The sequence below is a fragment of the Lepisosteus platostomus genome, chromosome 7 (assembly GCF_059453375.1).
Source record: "Lepisosteus platostomus isolate fLepPlt1 chromosome 7, fLepPlt1.hap1, whole genome shotgun sequence".
Classification (NCBI taxonomy): Eukaryota; Metazoa; Chordata; class Actinopteri; order Semionotiformes; family Lepisosteidae; genus Lepisosteus; species Lepisosteus platostomus.
In genome coordinates, this window is record NC_142617.1 from 4,058,831 (window position 1) to 4,076,801 (window position 17,971).

Below are 17,971 nucleotides of genomic sequence, written 5' to 3' on the forward strand. Positions count from 1 at the left end.
TGTGACTGGGCGGAGAGCTGTAGGCGAGGTGTGTCTTTGGGCGGAGAGCTGTAGGCGAGGTGTGTCTGTGGGCGGAGAGCTGTAGGCGTGGTGTGACTGTGGGCGGAGAGCTGTAGGCGCGGTGTGACTGTGGGCGGAGAGCTGTAGGCGCGGTGTGTCTTTGGGCGGAGAGCTGTAGGCTCTGTAGGCTGTAGGTGGTGTGACGTGGTTGACACTGTTTCTGTTTGTTTTCCAGATGACATACCCAGGTTCACAGTGCAGCCCTCCTCAGTGGTGCAAAAGATGGGGGGCAGGGTCACCCTGTTGTGCAGCGTGGAGCCCCTAACAGCCAATGTCAGCTGGCACCTGAATGGGCAGGAGCTGGGCGAGGGCAACGCCAGTCTGGGGGTACTGGTGCAACCCGACTCCCTCGTCATCCCGTCCCTCAGCAACCTCACCGTCGGGCGCTACCAGTGCATCGCTACGACCGTCGCGGGAGCCCGCGCCAGCGTCCCCGCCAACGTCACTGCAGCAAGTACGTCCACGCCTGGCTCCTGATACGGAATAAATTAGGAATAAATCCCTAATACGAGAAATTGCATATGGCTAATAAAGTGATCTTACCTTTAGATTAATGCATGTCCTGAGTTCCCATGTGTGAGCCCTGCAATGGACTGGCAACTCATTCAGGAAGTAGTCTCGCCCTGAACCCAGGGCTCCTGGGATAGGCTTTGCACTGCTATGACTCTATGACAGAAATCCGATTCTTTCAGATATTCGAGGGTAGCTCTGTTGGTTCAATTTAAATGTCTCAGCATTTATAGGGTAGCTATTTAAGAAATGCAGAGATGCGTCTTCCAGCTATCTGGAAATAGTGTTAAGCAGGAAATGAATTGGGGGGAAAAATGACATCATTTCATGGGCTGTTCATGGCCCCGTTGCTCAGGGTTTTGTTTCCTAATTAAAGAAGATCAATAACTCAGTGCAAGCATGTTTGCATTGCCCTGGCTGCTCAAGTGTCTCTGGTGCCCCTCCCGGTGAGCCGAGAGGCGAGGTCAGCAGTCTGAGCTTGATAACATGAAGACTGGAGCAAAACCCTTACAGATCGTTCCCGTTTTGCTTAGACTAACAAGGCTCCACACTTCCTCTGCACGCCGGCTTTCCCCCCACCCAGGCTTGGCAAAGGAGAGCCGTGTGCACGGAAAAGCAAGATGAAATATGCTGGCCCGTGTCTGTAAGGACATATAAATAATCAGAGCCTGCACAACAAAAACTGGGAATCGAGGTTATTGCACCACCCACCTGGAAAAGGGACATTTATCTGTGAGGCAGGGGCTCGTCACTGGATTAGTGATGCGAAAAGAAGAGCTGAGCGCTGTGGGGGGAGTCTGGGCCCCCCTCCCCAGGGCGCGAGGTCTGGAAAGCGAGGCAGGGGGCGGCTCTGGGATCCGTCATTTTGATTCCCGCCTCTGAGGACCAGAGCCGGGGGCCTCCTGCCTGGATTGAGTTACTCCCAGGGCCTGCCAGCCTCTCGGAAGGGCCGAACGAGCTGAAGAAGAAAGAGGGCCGTTCAGACCGCGCGGCAGGGAGGGCACAGGGAGCCGCGGGTGTTTATACAAATGGTTATCATTTCTTCTGCAGAAAGGAATTGTTTTTCTTCGAGCGCCGAGCGTGGCGGAGTGGGGAGTGCTAAGGCAACAGGGTGAAAAGAATCGCGTTGGGCGTTTGGAACGGGTTTCTCAGTTTGTTCTGCCCCCCCCAAGAAAAAATAAATCGCTCAGAAACGGTATATTGCAGTTTCGCCACAGGCACGCCGCCGCCTCCCCCTTGCTGTTACTGTAAAGGTCAGAGGGGAAGACGACAAGCAGTAAACAGGACGTGAAAACTGTGGAATGCGAGTTTGGAGATTAAGAATGCCCGACCAAGCTATTCTGTTTTGGGTGGAAAGGCAAGCGTGGCATGACTCTGAGCCTCCTGTCAGCAGCCTGGCGTGGAAGCAGGAGACGGGCGAAGTGGCCGGGCCACTCTCCCTTGACACCAGCCGGACGAGAGAGGCGAGCCGCGGGGCATGGTGGGAAATCAAGCTCATGAACTCTCTGAATTGTCTAGTCAGGCCTGAAACCTGCCAGCTGGGGGGGAATGCCTTTCTTCAAAGCTGGTTTAGACAGGCAGCTCATCTCCCTCTCTGCCCGGCAGACGTGAAGTCAGAAGCACTCACGGGCCTGGTGAGACGCCTTACTGCTGACTTCACACTTTATCCAAACACACGTTCCGCGCTGCCAGCCATTTCTGAGCAGGGAGCATCTGTAGAGCAGCACCTGCGGGCTCCCCAGGCATTTCGGACTGGCCGACAGCGACACTGCCTGAGTTTTGGATAGTCTGTCAAGATTAAGAACCGTCTTAAAAACTCTTGCCGGCTGTGGTTGCGGACAGTTATGTAAATTCTCGGACGGCTATTGTGCTTGGATTAATGATTACGGACATATCGTTAATGCGTGGGCACTGCATTGCTCAAGTACAGTGCGGCTGTTCCCTGTTCCCTGTTCCCGACCAGTCGAAGACGCTGGTGTGTGCGTTATAGCTGAGCGTTTTAGCTGCATGCTTTTAATAATCGTATCCAAATGGTTTTTGAGAGACTAGTTAAAATTTATCGTGCAGCCATCGCCCAAGTCTGAAATATGATTTTCCCTCCCTCCTGGGGAGAGGCCCAGCGCCTGCATTAAATCCTGAAGTCATGGAAATGCAATTCCTGCTCTGGTTGTCATTGAGGATTAATGATATTTATGAAATAGTTCAGCTTCTTTTTTTAACGTCTGGCTGGCAAAGGTTTCTTAAAAAGTCTGAAGGTTTAGAGATCATTAATCACTTTTATGACTTGCAGAGGGACAGGCGAGTGAGAGATGCTGGTGTGTGTCGATGTGGGGGGAGCTGGTGGGAGTGGGGGGTCTTGGGGTTGCTGCCTTCAAAAGGATTTGAGCAGAGCGTTTTAAATAACCCACCAACATCAGCCTTCCTTTGGGAGTCGGTTCAGAGAAATTCTTTCAAAGTTAGATACCTCTCTTTGTTCACCGCTCAACTTGGACTGGGATTTAAAAGAATAAAATCAAATGTTTTCTGGGGGGGGAAGACGTTCAAATTGAAATACGACTTCAGAATACTCAAGGACGTCTTTGTATCTCCAGGCACTTTGAATAACGTCAAAACGCACTGAGGTTATGCGCTGCTATGATTTAATCTATGGCTCTTGATTTAATTTGTCTGTGTTTACGTTAGCAGCCTGTCTCAGGTCTGATTTTCTGCAGTTACTGGAGCTTTTTTCCAGGAGTTACCGAATTTTAATTTCACGGTGTTAAAGGGGGGAAAAAAGTTAGCTTTGCTCATCATGTTTTAACGCCAATAAACGTTATGTAAAACAAGTGGTTGGAAATACGAAATAATTTGCCAAGTAATTTTAAAACAAATGTATTTGAAGTATCCTTCTTGGTGTTTGTGTGTGATCTTAGATCTTAGGCAACAGCAAAGTATAATAATGTGTTGTCTGTTTACCAAACACTGAACTGCAAGAAGCGTAATCTGGCAGCAGACACCTCTAACATCCGTCTTGTTCGAGCTCCATAATTCACTTTTTCTGTTTTTCTACATAACGAGAACCGCTTTCTTACTGGAATTTTTCATAGGCACAAACTCGAGGTCACAAACGAGAGGAGGGGGGCATTAAGCCCGTGTAACACGTTTTGGTCGTTAGTAATTATTCTGAGGGTCTCATCTGAAGGTTTCTGGAAAGAAACCCAAGATTTCGGCTTCAACAGCACGAGCGGGTAGCCTGTTCCCTGAAGCACCTCGTGAAAAACCCCCCGGTGCTCGGTTTTAAATGCACTTCCTCGTAGTTTCCACTTTCACTAGTGTCCTGGGCTTCGGGTTTCTCTCTTCGTTCCAAGCCTTTCCGCTGGGCTGACTTTGTCAACCCTTTTTGAGGATTTTGAGTCCTTGGATCAGGGGCCCTTATAATCTTCTCTGCTGAAGACTAAACTAAACAGGCCCGGTTCCTGGTTTCCTGTCCCTGTCGGACATTCCTTTAAACCCGGGACTGCGTCTTCAATCACACTTCAAGAGGCCATCGGTGTTGTAATATGGCGGTGACTGTCCCGGTGCCTGCAGAGGGCGGGGGGTGCGTTTTGGGAGCGGGGGAGGGTGAAAGGTGTAGCTGCAGGGATCTGGCAGGGGAGACTGTGAAAACAAGGGCGAAATGGTTTCTGCAAGAGCAAGCAGTATGCAGGCGCTGTCTCGTCTCCCCTGTGAAACCCGAGCCTGTCGAAAGAGGCAAGCCAGCATCCTGAGTTTCTCACTTCTCCTGGCTTGGGGCGGCCCGACCCGCAGAGCCCTCCAGCCCCCACGTCTTGCCTGGCAGTGGGAGGAGGCAGGAATGCAGGCAGGACAGAGTACCTGTCACTGCTGACCGGAGGAGTGCGCTGGCTGTTTGACAGAGAGCAGAAAAGGCAGCCGTTCGTCTGGAGAAAGAGTCAGCCTTTCAGGGCAGTGGTTTTACATGCGCTGACAGGAAAGTGAGCAGTAAAAAAAGTGCCAGTCAGTCACAGGGGGAGAAACCCTGCTGGATCGAAAGGAATCCCAACAACACTTGAGTTTCAGAAGACATGCGAACTTTTGAACTGGTCTGCAGATGTGTTTTCTCATTCCGGACCGTGTTGGTGTGTAGTTTATTAACAGGCAGTCATGCAGTGTGCCTAATCTGTTTCTCTGACTAATCAAGTTCTGTTCAAAATTACCTTGATTCTTCTTGATGGATCCTCAAGTGTCCAGGAAACTGATTCATTACAAAAGAGTCCCCAGTGTGCTCTGGTATGTTCATCAGGGAACATTGAAGTGATACAAGACGGCGATTCGCATGTACTGAACATAAAAATATTTCCAGGATCTCTGGGAAGGCAGTCTGCAAAAGGGAGCTGGCACAGACCGCCTTTTTTTTTTTTTTTTTTTTCCAAATCATGCAGGCCTTTCTTGTCTCCTGTAATTGCCCCCTTGAGTGTTCCTCTCCCCTCCTGCTTCTGCTCCTTGTCGTCCCTCCCCCTCCACAGTTCCACCCCTCTGGGGTTCAGAGGCTGGTTTAGCCTCTCCCCACCCAGGCCCTGTTGGTTACCCTGGCGTGATGGCTGATGTCTGACGGTGCTGGTCCTGCGCTCTGTGCCCACATGTCTGAGACCGTGGACGCCCTTTCGTTTTAAGGGCCGGCGCAGAAGTTCTTTTAACAGGTGTTAGGATGAGCCTTATGCGCCAGAGAGCCAGTCTTGTAACGCGTCGGAAAGTATTGGCTGAATTCATTCCCCGGACTGCTGTAGGTGTTCGCCTGTTCGGTGGGGGGCGATCGGGGCGCTCAGACCTGGCGAGGCGCCCAGACCAGGTCCGAGCGTCACGCCCCCCGTGTCTCTGCGCAGAGCTGCGGGACTTCGAGCCCGACGACCAGCAGGACATCGAGGTGGACGAGGGGAACACGGCAGTCATCGAGTGCCACCTCCCCGAGAGCCAGCCCAAGGCCCAGGTCCGCTACAGCGTCAAGCAGGAGTGGCTGGAAACCTCGAAAGGTGAGGCCCCCGATCTGCCCGATCTGCCACCGCGCCTGGAGCCTGTTGTTGGCCTTCACGCGGCCGAAGCTTTAAAACGGCTGGGAGGCGGAGGAGACGGGACGGGTGTTGTGGCGTACTCCCCTGGGTGAGAGCTGCTGATGAAATTAATCTCCTTGCCGTGTGAGCCCTCGAGGCCCCTCCTAGGGACTGCCTGGTGGTCTGCAGCCGTTCCCGGCAGCGAGTCCACACTGCAGCGCTCGCTGTGTGGTCAGGCTGTTCCGCCACGCCAGCTCTCTGGGTAATCTGGAAGACTCTCGTGGCAGATAAGGGAGTTATTCAGAGAATTCCGAAACTCAGAAGCTTGTTTATCGTCTGGAGATTCACTCCTTCGTCGCAGAAGGACCGCTTCAGTTTATTGCAGCTCGATGGCGCTGTGCTTTAAGGAGGGGGCAAAAAAAGCAGCCATCACCGTTATGCAATTATGAACTCATTGTCTTCTCATTGAGTTTGGATTTTTGCAGTTCTTAAGAAAAAAGAGCTCTCTTCCTCAGAGCCTTTTAAAACAAAATAAGCTTGTCAAGACCAAATTTAACTCCTACCAGTTTACCAGCTTAGCTATTGCTCCGATGTCGACACGCCCCGGTGCGCGAGGAAGTGACGAGAGTGCCCCCTGTCTTCTCCAGGAAATTACCTGATCATGCCGTCTGGGAACCTGCAGATCGTCAACGCCACGCAGGAGGACGAGGGCACGTACAAGTGCGCGGCCTACAACCCCGTGACGCAGGAAGTGAAGACCTCTTCCTCCACAGACCGGCTGCGGATCAGACGTAAGCAGAGGCTTGGGGAAGGCTCTCCCCGCCCGCGCCCAGGAGCTCCTGGCTGCACCAGGCCCGGTGCGGCAGCAGCAAACCAGCTGCTGTCACGCGCTGCACGCTATTCTGTACTTCCAGGGCGCTTGGCGTAGATTTAGAGGCAGCTCTGTCATCAGGGTCACACGTTTGATGTGGTACAGTGAAGCCAACATGGAGGAAAAGAACAATGACAACAATATGGCCCATGCTTCTAATCCACATATGTTCTGGATACAGTACTGTCAATTACTGTATGATTTGTGTTAAGCTCCTTGAGAACACTGTGTAAGAATAAAGTTGCTTGATACTGTATATGGACGTCGCATCGCAGGCCTGCTCCACAGGGCCCGTCTCTGTGCTCGGCGGTAACTTCCCCCCTCTCTCTCTCTCCTCTGAAGGCGCGAGCGCGGAGGCGGCGCGGATCATCTACCCTCCCGGCTCGCGGTCCATCATCGTGACCAAGGGCCAGCGCCTGGTGCTGGAGTGCGTGGCCAGCGGCATCCCTCCCCCGCAGGTCACCTGGGCCAAGGACGGCGCCGACCTGCGGCCGCACAACAAGACGCGCTTCCTGCTGAGCAACCTGCTGATCGACGCCACCAGCGAGGCCGACTCGGGGACGTACGTCTGCCAGGCGGACAACGGCATGGGCCCGCTGGGCACCGCCTCCATCGTGTACAGCGTGCAGGTGCTGGGTACGTGCCGCTGCGCCGCGCCGCCTCTGCTCCCGAGAGAAACGAGAACAGCGGGAAGGTCGTCCGGTGTTTAGCGGCTTATTGGTCAGGGATCTCCTGTCCAGCTGGCGCCTGTAGGCAGGCAGGGTATCGGCTTCAACGGCATGGCTGGGTAGCTTGTTCCACGCTCCCACCACCCGCTGTGTAAAGAAGTGCTTCCTAAAGATCTTGCAAAGGGGGGAATTTTCTCCCTCACAGCAAGCCTTGCTCGGCGATTTCCAGCGCCTGCTGACAGACTGTCCTGGGTGTGTTCTTCAGATCTTGTGTCAACGAGAAAGAATGTAGCCTCTGGGTTTCATTGAGTGAAACACTGGGGGGTAAAAATACAAAAATTAAAAGCAAAATTAATATAAGGCTTTGTGTCTGGAAATAAAAACTGAATACCAATAGCTTTTGTTTTTAATAAAGATTTCGCTTGTCTCAGGTTCTGGGCAGCTGTTATTAATATCCTAACAGATTGCTCCTGGTCTAACCAGCATTTTTCTGCATTGAAACGGATTCAGATTCAGCCAACCATCAACTTCATTGGGCGCATCACGTTAGTTTGTTCTGTAAATAAGAGAAATGACTGGCATGTTATTGTAGAGTCAGCGTTGAGCTGTTTCTGTTTAGCGTGCACTGTGTAAGGAAACACCGTTGACGTTCGGGGTTATGAAAGCTACAGACTCTTAACGCGGAAACTCCAGAGTTCTTTACGTTCGACTTTCCCGTCGTTGCAACCTCGCACCATCACACCGGCACTTGGTTTCACTCCGAGCGCTTATCACGCCTCGTTGTCCTCGGCGGGCTCTTCCGGAATCTTCCGGGATCCGGCACAGAGCCTCGCGCCCGGAAGTGGCGCCGGGCCTTGGTTGGTTGCACCTATCCCGCCCGGATAGCGGGACTTGAGAGGCCGTGAAAGCCGCATCCCGGCTGTGCCTTGGAAGGGCTGCGGCTGCTGCTGCCCTGCTGCCCGAGCTGGACAGCGGGGTGGTTTGTGTTTGGGAGGCCGTGCCACTGCGGACGACGGGTAGACGGAGACCAGTCAGTCGACTGAAATGCGTTCTGTTGCTTCGTTCTTTGGAATCGGTGGTTGGTGAGCTGTTTTCCCGAATCCCGAAAACAGAATGGAACTGCGAGGACGCGCGGGGCCGTGGTCTGGGGTTTGGGGTGTGTTTTCTGGGGGTGTTGGGGAGGGGCTCGTCTCCTTGCCGGCGCGGTCGAGCCGTGCCCGAGGGGCTCGTCTCTGTGCGGGGTGATGCGCTGTCCTCACGCTCCGCCCTGCGCTACCCTGCAGAGCCACCGGAGGTCAGCGTGGAGCTGCAGCCGCCGCCGCAGCAGCTGGTGCCCTGGGGGGAGACCGTGCGCTTCAGCTGCAGCGCCCGCGGGAACCCGCCGCCCTCCGTGGTGTGGCTGCACAACGCCCGGCCCCTCGCCCCGACGCCGCGCCACCGCCTGTCCGCCCGCCTGCTGCGCGTGCTCAGCGTGGGGCCGCAGGACGAAGGCATCTACCAGTGCATGGCGGAGAACGGGGTGGGCAGCTCGCAGGCCGCGGCCCGCCTCATCACCGTGCCGAACGGTCAGTACCCCCCCCACTAACATCCTGTTTCAGCAATTGTGTGATCGTTAGCCTCGTTATGCTATTAGGTCATAACTGGTCCAGATCGGCTTTCCGACCGCCCTTCGTTTAGCCAAATGCCCCGAGAAGCTGGTCTTCCACCACGGAAGAAGTAAACCTTCTACGCCTGGTTTTTCCGCGACCGTCTTTTTTAAGGTGAGGCGGTGGCTCTGAGGCTGTGCAACGTGGGGCGTGTTTAAAGCGCACGATCCCTGTGTGAGCTCCAGGCGGCCCGCGGTGCTCCGGCTCAGGCAGTACTGTGTGGGAGCTGGCAGCTCTGGAATTCCTGACGGGAAAATAGAAGCCAGATGAGAGGGCTTAGACAGCAGTGAACTCAGCTGCTGAAACGCTCAGCTGGATTCGTTTTCCAAGACTTAATTTCCCAAGATCCATCTTGGAGCTTGAGACGGCCAGTTTTTGTAAAATTGTTTATTTCCAGAATGGTGCAGTAATTACAGGAGTCGGTCTTCAAGTATCAACGTAGAGTATCATTGTCCCCACTTGCTTCCAAATCTAAATCCGCCTTTCGGCCGAGTTCATTTTTGCTCTTGAAGAGGGTTTTTTTTTTTTTTTTTTTTTTTCACGCGTGCCTGTTTTCAATTTCACAGGGACGGCGTCCAAAGCGGGGAAACAGCTCCCCGTGGACTTCCTCCCTCTTCCCGATGTCCTGCGGCCTTTGAGCCCAGACAAGATCCTCATAGACCGCACCTCGCAGAAGCCTGGGGCCGCGGGGCCGGCCGGTCCCCCAGACTGCTCAGGGCTCTCCGGGCAGGTGTCGCCAGCCGAGGCCCCGGTCATCCTCAGCCTGCCCCGCACCGGCAAGGCCGACTCGTATGAGTTGCTATGGAAACCGAGGCATGATGGAGGCGCTCCTGTCCTGGAGTACGTCGTCAAGTACAGAAAGGTAAACCAAAGAAATGGGTCTAGATGATAATTCCTCACACCTCTGTAGTGCTTTTCTGGACACTCCACTCAAAGCACTTTACAGGTAATGGGGATCCCCTCCACCGCCACCAATGTGCAGCCCCCACCTGGATGATGCGACGGCACCAGTCCACTCCCCACACACCAGCCCTCACTGGGGAGGAGAGCAGAGTGATGAAGCCAGTTCAGAGATGGGTGTTATTAGGAGACCATGACTGGTAAAGGCCAATGGGAAATTTGGAGAAACACCCTGGGATTTTTAATGACCGAAGAGAGTCAGGCCCTCGGTTTTACGTCTCATCCGAAGGATGGTGCCTTTTTACAGTACAGTCTCCCTGTCACTGTACTGGAGCATTAGGACTGCAGGGTGAGCGCCCCCTGCTATCCCCACTAACACCTCTTCCAGCAGCAACCTGAGATTTTCGCAGGAGGTCTCTGATCCAGGTACTGGCCAGGCTCACACCTGCTGAGCTTCAGTGGGCTGCCAGTTGCGATATGGCTGCTGGCTTGATGCTGCTGTTGTAGGGCACTTGGTGGTTGTCAGCTGATGCCTGCATGAGAACAGGACAGCGATTGAGCGTGCAATTCATCTTCTGTTTGCATGATGCTGACCTGGGGTGAAATCATTTGTATACGTTAATCATGAAAGGGAATTTGGCTGACACAAACTTTGGCCGTCCCCCTCCGCTCCCCAGGCAGGAGACTCCTCCGACGACTGGACCATGCTCACCGTCCCCGGGACGCTGCACAAGCTCGCCCTGACCAGGCTGGACCCGGCCAGCCTGTACGAGGTGGAGATGGCCGCCCGGAACTGCGCCGGGCTGGGCCAGGCTGCCATGATGACCTTCCGAACCGGGAAAGGTAACCGAGCCCCCGTGGCCCCCCGACACCCGCACAGAGCCCTTTCTCAAGATCTCGCGTCGCACTCCGGACTTCCTGATGCCGGTAACTAGTCCGTGTCCGTTTCTGGCTCCTCCCAGGTCGCAGCAACGCGCAGAAGGTGCAAGTCCCGGGCCTCAGCGGGCAGGAAGAGTTTCAGAAGGACTTCGCGAAGGGGAAAGTGCTGATGGAGGCCCGCCTGTCCCGTACGTCTGCCTGCGGAGTCTCCGGCCTCCCTCTGCCGTCTCTAATCCTCGGGACTTTCCTCCTCAGCCCTTCCAGCCTAGTCTTCATAACGCTGCCCTCCTGAAGTCTGTTGCTCATACCAAATGCTGTTGTAGTAGCATGCACAGGAACTAAACCTCTTCAAGATCGAGAAAACATCTTTCTCTCGTCATATTAACCCTAATGATTTGTCTCTCTCTCTCTCTTTCTCTTTTCTTATCTTTCTTGTGTCGGGCGTAGGATAACCAGGCCGTAAGTGTTGTGCATGCAGCTGTACCTTGTGTTTGACTGTATTCTGTTGGTCCTTCATGCTTGTAATAATGGGTTCATGCTGAAGTGAGTGGTAGATGTGTGGGTTTGGAGGCAAATATTTCCTAAGCTGCACTTTTACATTAGCTTGCCTGCTCTGGGAGTACAGTACAGTAAGGGTTCTCACTCATTTTTGTAAGCTCCTCATTTCCTTCAGCTGTATATCTGATGTTTTACTGCCATAGCACACAATGCTAGTGAGGGAGCACTAGTCCAGGTCGTTAACGCCAGTCTGTCTCGCCCCTCAGCTCCGGAAGCACCCGACCGGCCCACCATCTCCATGGCGTCGGAGACCTCGGCCTACGTCACCTGGATCCCGCGGGGGAACCGCGGCTTCCCCATCCAGTCCTTCCGCGTGGAGCACAAGAAGCTGAAGAAGGGAGGGGACTGGGTCGTCGCCGTCGCCAACATCCCCCCCTCCCGCCTCTCGGTGGAGATCACGGGGCTGGAGAAAGGTACGGGAAGGCGGGAAGGGAGCGGCCGCGAGTGGAGAAAGCCGGTGCGCGGGTTGACCCCCCCACCCCCCGGTTCAAAGTTCGGTTTCTGGTGCCGCTCCAGGGGAACGTGGCGCGGGAGTTAGCCATGCGTTTGAGCGTCTCTGTCGGGCCCCGCGGGAGGTGACCGGACTTGCCGGCCGTTCCCGTCTTTTCCTTTTCCCGACGGTGTTGTCGTAGCCCGTCTGCGGGGTACGGATTGGGTACGGATTGGGTCCGAATTCGGAGCTGCGGGACCGTGGGGTTTTAGGCTTGCGCGCGCTGGCACGTCTGGCTGGGGATCCGGAAAGCATCCGAGCGAAGGGGCATCTTTCTGACAGCTGGGTCTCCTCCTTCGCGCAGGCACCTCCTACAAGTTCCGGGTGCGCGCGGTCAACGTGCTTGGCGAAAGTCCACCCAGCGCTCCCTCCAAGGCCTACACCGTCTCGGGCAGCGGGCACCGCCCCTACGAGCGCCCCGTGGCCGGCCCTTACATCACCTACAACGAGGCCATCAACGAGACCACCATCATGCTCAAGTGGACGGTAAGGAGAGCCGGTCGTGACCTCGCAGATGGGCGACGTCATCACGCCACATAAGGCCGGAGGTGAATGAAAAGCGGAATCGCAATAAAATGGGGAATTCTTTTTGTGCCTTGTCTCTCTCAGTACACGCCTACGAACAACAACACTCCCATCTATGGGTTTTACATCTTTTACCGACCCACGGACAGCGACAACGACAGCGACTACAAGAAGGACGTCGTGGAGGGTAAGGAAGTGGATCGGCACTGATCGTGATCCTTTGATTTCTGGCCTCGGCCCGGGGTGTGTGTCCCCTGACCGTGTTGCTGCCCCCCTCTCTCCCAGGCGATCGTTATTGGCACTCCATCACCGACCTGCAGCCCGAAACGGCGTACGACATCAAGATGCAGTGCTTCAACGAGGGCGGGGAAAGCGAGTTCGGCAACGTCGTCATCCTGGAGACCAAAGGTGAGTCTGCTCGGCTGCAGCCCCCTCGACCCCCCCGGAACGAAGGTTCAGCTCGTTATCTTATTTAAATAAGCGTCCCTCATCAGGATTCTACCTTTCGCGGTTCGCTGGTTTGCCCTGTTGGACGGGTGCCGAGCTCGTGTGGGTTGCGCGACTATCTCGAGTGGATCTGTTTCCCGCAGCTTCACGCGTCTCGTTTCCTCTGCCCCGCAGCGCGCAAGCACTCCCGCCCCCCGCCGGTGGAGGCCACCTCTCACTCCACGGAGACAGGGGGCGCTGTGGCGACCGTGCCGCGCTCCAGCGACCTGCCCTACCTCATCGTGGGCGTGGTGCTGGGGGCCCTCGTCTTCATCATCGTTGCCTTCATCCCCTTCTGCCTGTGGAGGGCCTGGGCCAAGCAGAGTGAGTGTCTTCACCCCTCCGGTTTTATTTCTGAAGATCCGTTCAGCACTAGAGAAGAAATGACAGCGAATCACACCTCCAGTCATCACAAATGCTTCTACACAAAGCTCTCAATTCATTAACCGAGATCACAACGAAAGCATAATGCTCTGCTTGATGACGACTGTAAAACTTTCACTGCAGACCAGACCCACAAATGACATTCTCCTCTTTTAATTGTTTCGTATTATTGCAATGATCTTCATTGGTCTGCCTGCAGAGCAAACGACAGACCTGTGTTTCCCAGCTGTGGCTGCCCCAGTGTCGTCGTGCCAGTATACCATGGTGCCCCTGCAGGGTGTGGTGCTGACTCCGGGGCACTGCACTGCAGACGCTGCCCTCCTGCCCCAGTTTTCCAGCTCCCACCTCCCTCTGCCCCTCGGTGACTACACTGCCAACGGCAAGGTGCCTGGGTACTGCCTCTCCGACCTGCACCAGGTGAGCATGCTCGTGCCTCTCGTCAGATCAGCCCCGTTGCGGTGTGTTGATACTTGCGGAGAACTTCCTACAGCCTGTGTGTCTGCGTCCTGTGAGACAAATCTCTGGTACAGCCGGTACAGATCCTGTAAAACAGGATCATTTTTTATGGATGACACATGAGCACCCCTCAGGAGTGGTTAAAGGGGAGGTGAAATGGTTGCTTCTTCGGAGACAGAAGATGAAAAGATGTTTCCTTTATCCAGACCGTAGAGCTGTAGACTACAATCTCAGCCATCTCAAGATGTCAGTGTAAAAGGAGATTTCGCAGTCTTGTTTTTTTTGTTTTGTTTATAATGGGACTTATTACACCGAATTCCTTAAGACAAACATCTGCTGGTCTCCTCATCTTCCTGTGGTTCTGTCCCAGACTGGTGAGGATGGGACGTGTGTAAAATATCCACAGAGGACGTTTTGTTTACTATGGGCTGGACGTCACTCTTATTAGGAGCAGCGGCGTAAGCGGTGGACGTTCTGGGATTATTGGGGGTTTTCAGTTTCGTTTCTGCAAGCCTGCGAAAGGAGAGCTCTGTTCTAGGCTTGGCGTGCGTGCAGCGAGCCGGTTGAGCAAACCTACCCAGAGTTCTCTGTGTGGAGGAAGACAGACTCCAGAAGGTCTGTGAGAGGAGAGGGGGGAGGAGGGGGGGGGGACGCAGATCTGTCCAGGGCCGTGGCCTTGACTCTCGTTAACCCTTCTGTTCCAGGGTGGTGTGGAGTGTGCGATGGAGTGCAGCGCCCTGCTCCCGCAGGCTCCCAATGGCAGACCGGCTGCCTGCCTCTACTCTGAAAGGTCAGCATCTCCCCTTTCACCGAAACGCCACCAGGCTGCCAGGGCTGTGCGTGCAGTAACGCCCCATTTTCTCCCCAGGAAAATCATTGATGGTGTCAAAAGCCTGTTTGATCTGGTATTCCAGTTACATTTTTTCACTTGGAAGTCTCTAACATGAAAACACAAGGTTGCATTCGCTTTATTTTACGTTTCTTTTTCTGTGGTTTTAAAACCAGCGACGCGGACAGGCTGCTGTAAATGTGTAGGGAGGCAGAATACCAGTGGCCCATTGAGAGCACAAGTCCGGAACTGCCTGAAAGCTTGTAGAGGCAAGATCATCCCTGGGGGGGGGATTTTAATGTTTGACCCTCTGTATTCGAGAGGGGCCGTGCAGCTCTGCTGAAGAGGTATAGCAGTTGGGGGTTTTTATACAGCGCTTGTGACTTGCCGGGCGTGCTGGTGGGGTTACGGCTCTTCTGCTCTCACTCCTGGCTCGTGAATTTCCGCAGGGTCCCCGAAGCGGACCCAGATGACCAGTGCTGCCTTGCCGATGGCTCGGCCTGCCCGGGCCTCCGCACCCCTGCGGGGCCCCCCAGCTTGTGTCAGGTGACTGGAGGCGACTCCCATTGTGGGGCAAAGGGTACAGGCGGAGAGCGTCCCATTAGCGCGGGTGAGTGTTGCGTGGCCTCTCTCGGCGAGCGGGATTTCTCAGATTTCTTCCGTGTTGTGCGCCTGTGCCCTGTAACGCCCCTCCCCCCCTCTGTGCAGGCTTGCCGTGCAGCGCGGTCCTAACTCCGGTGGAAGAGGCCGAGACTCCAGAACCCCTGCAGTGTCAGAGCTGCTGCGGTGCGTCGAGACCGTGGTCCCAGCATGCCCTGGAACAGGAAGTGGCTGACACGGGCCACGGTGATACAGACTTGGGTGAAAGGGGGGCGCAGAACTCATTGGATGAGTAAGAACTGTCAAAAAGAAAAAAAAAGTATTTATTTTTGTATAACAAACATATTTATATATTTATGCTTTGTAAATAGTGATATGTGTTTTGTTATACTGTACATATGGGGGGGGACATTTATTTTTTTAATTATAGAACCAATAAAAAGAGATGGATCTATCCTGGTACAATTCCCAGAACAACAGTTTTCTCTAGAGGATAAAGGGAGTGTTTTTCTGTTGTGGCTCCAATTTCTTCTTGTAGCAAGGAAATTTCAACTCATGCTCCACACCCGTTATTGGTTTTAATACAAGCGTTCCACACGCAATTTAAATTTTTGACTTTTCCTTGACAACAAGTAGAGAAGCTGGAGTTCAATTCCCAAGTTGCAATATGTTTCTTAAACGTTTGTGCATTAAACATGGAGAGGGGAAAAACCCATCACAGCGCATCATCGGCTCAGCCACTGAGTCCCTCCAAGGGCCATGACGGAGATGGGACAGGACCGGCACCCCCAGGCAGCAGCCGTGTGTGAGATCGTGGGGCACTAGATGGCGAAGCTGCGCGTTGAAGACACCTGCTTTGTCTCCTCTTCCCGTCTCGCGTTCTGCGCTTCCTTCAGGATCACTGTAACTGCGCCACAGGCTCGGGCCCCACTGTGCTCTGTAGATACTGTATATGTGAGATGGCAGATACTGTCTGCATTTATTGTATAGTAGTAGTTTTTGCATGGTCAAAGTATTTTGTACAGCCTTACATATAACTGAATGTGATGTGTTGGAGCATTAACAATATTAACGGAAACCATGAATGTGAGTTAAAAGTGTGCTGCCTATTGTATCATGGAAGGGAAAGGAAGCTTTTGTTTAGTTCTGGTGGTTTCAGATGCTCTTAGAAATCTGAATGTATCTTTGAAAGTGGAATACTCTGGTAAAACTGGCTTTTAATGACATTCCTCATGTTTATTACTGAATGGATGGGACTTACTTAACTTCACTAAATCATTAGGAACCTTTTCCTAAGGGCGTATCATTTATTCTTTCAAAACAATAACACTACTGCTGAGTGAGCCAGTACTGCCTGAAGTGTTTCCTGTGAGTCTGACGATCTGTAAGTCCCCACGGATGTATTAGTTAGCAGAATTATTGTATAAGAAAGCTTAAAGCTCTATATTAAATGTGTATTGTGAGACGGGACACGTAGGGGTGGGTTTGTCAACACAGAAGTGAAAAGACAGGCACTGTTTTAGCTGGAATCTTTAGTTGCAGAACATGCGCCTCAGAGATGAAGGATTCTGTATTATTTTTCCAAGATCAAGTGTCCCAGGGTTATCTTTTACTGTTTTATTACATTATATGTATTTCAGAACAATAGCAAATGCTTTCCGAGCAGGAACGCCTGTAAATAAAGCTGAAGAAACTGATGCGGTGTTGGTCTTCACAGTCTTGTTGTCCTTCACATTGCGCCACACTTCACTAGTGCTCTAGAGCTCAGCTGGAAGAGTCACAGCTATGTCCGTTCTCAAAGGCCGCAGGTTTTTTTTTTTTTTCCACACTTTATGGCACACAGCTGATCTTGCACAACAGGGCGAGTGGAGAAGCAGTGGTATTGACACGATCTCGGCTCCCAGCTGGATGGATCCGCACTGAGCAGTAACTGCACTCACTTACGCCAACTTCCCTCCTCAAGCTGGTACCCCAAATTGAAGCGAGCACCTGCAGGAGGTTGCATTTACTGGAGGGGAAAAAAAAATCGGTGGCAGGAGATTCGCATATACAATTTAAAAGGCTAATTACTGCGAGGAGACATTTAAGCACAGCAATGAACGTCTTAAACATCCTACAACCTCCAAAAAAAGCTTTCTGCTGCACGTTGAATTCTCTAGCCAACATCAGAAGGCAAAAATCAGATCACGGCAGGGCCCAACAGCTGCACCTTGCTGGTAAATCCCCCAGCAGTCTTCTGAGGCAAGAAGCTGAACAGGAGAGGATTCAGACACGTTCCAGGCCCATGTGAACTATACAAACTAGCTCTACAGCGAGAATTCAGAAGGGTCTGATTCTAGTGCGGGGTGGATAACGGCTCTCACTCTTTAGCCTAGATTCAGATGGAGGGCTCTTGTTAAAGTCAGAGTGTCACAGAATATTTTCCTTCACAGGATGCTTCCCATGAACCCAAGGGCTGGAGACTCTTCTCCAGGGAGAGAAATCTCCAAAGAGGCTACCAACATTGGACAAGTACAACAGGATCTGTAAAAACACCTGCAATCATGTCAAAGGGTTTCTGGCATCAAGATAAATTGCAGGAAATATGGGATATCCCTGCTAAAAACACTCCCAAGTCTAATCCTGAAATAAGGTGAACCACTTTTCACTTATGTCACCCACCAGGAGTTTTGCTGAAGTGTTTATAGGTGATGTGGATACTAACCCCAGCCCCTGTTTAACTTGCATTCAGTTCTGCTACTGGTGTCAGTTTGGTATACATCTATATGTATAATTTACAGTAGTTCAGGCGGGGAGTTGCGTCAGCACGCGTAGTCTGCAAAGGAACAAGTTAGAGGTTTATGCTGAAAAGAGAAGAGAGAAAACGCAACGTTTCGGCTATGAAGCCTTCTTCAGGTATGAGGAAGACAGGGCAGACAGCAAAGATTAAATAGCACAGAAGTTATTTTTGCCAACTGTTGAACAGGACACCCCAGCACTATTCTTTTTCAACAACATGGAGATTTTGTATAATAATGACAACTACCTAAAATAATTATGGTTAATAATGATAAAAAAAAATTCTATGCCCAGAGGGAAGTGAATG

General features: G+C 52.9%; 1 protein-coding gene across 1 annotated transcript in view; it reads left to right on the top strand.

Annotated features, from left to right (window-relative positions):
• Window positions 1-16,583, top strand: part of boc (BOC cell adhesion associated, oncogene regulated) — a 41,114-nt gene extending 24,531 nt beyond the window's left edge. The window contains exons 3-19 of the mRNA XM_088638553.1: window positions 236-514; window positions 5,430-5,576; window positions 6,242-6,385; window positions 6,808-7,101; window positions 8,417-8,698; window positions 9,346-9,641; window positions 10,357-10,522; window positions 10,642-10,746; window positions 11,323-11,529; window positions 11,911-12,092; window positions 12,216-12,318; window positions 12,417-12,539; window positions 12,753-12,941; window positions 13,201-13,418; window positions 14,162-14,247; window positions 14,736-14,896; window positions 14,995-16,583. Coding sequence (XP_088494679.1) covers window positions 236-514; window positions 5,430-5,576; window positions 6,242-6,385; window positions 6,808-7,101; window positions 8,417-8,698; window positions 9,346-9,641; window positions 10,357-10,522; window positions 10,642-10,746; window positions 11,323-11,529; window positions 11,911-12,092; window positions 12,216-12,318; window positions 12,417-12,539; window positions 12,753-12,941; window positions 13,201-13,418; window positions 14,162-14,247; window positions 14,736-14,896; window positions 14,995-15,182 — 3,170 coding nt within the window. The 3' untranslated portion in view covers window positions 15,183-16,583. The remainder of the gene's footprint in view (window positions 1-235; window positions 515-5,429; window positions 5,577-6,241; window positions 6,386-6,807; window positions 7,102-8,416; window positions 8,699-9,345; window positions 9,642-10,356; window positions 10,523-10,641; window positions 10,747-11,322; window positions 11,530-11,910; window positions 12,093-12,215; window positions 12,319-12,416; window positions 12,540-12,752; window positions 12,942-13,200; window positions 13,419-14,161; window positions 14,248-14,735; window positions 14,897-14,994) is intronic.
• Window positions 16,584-17,971: the final 1,388 nt, after the last annotated feature.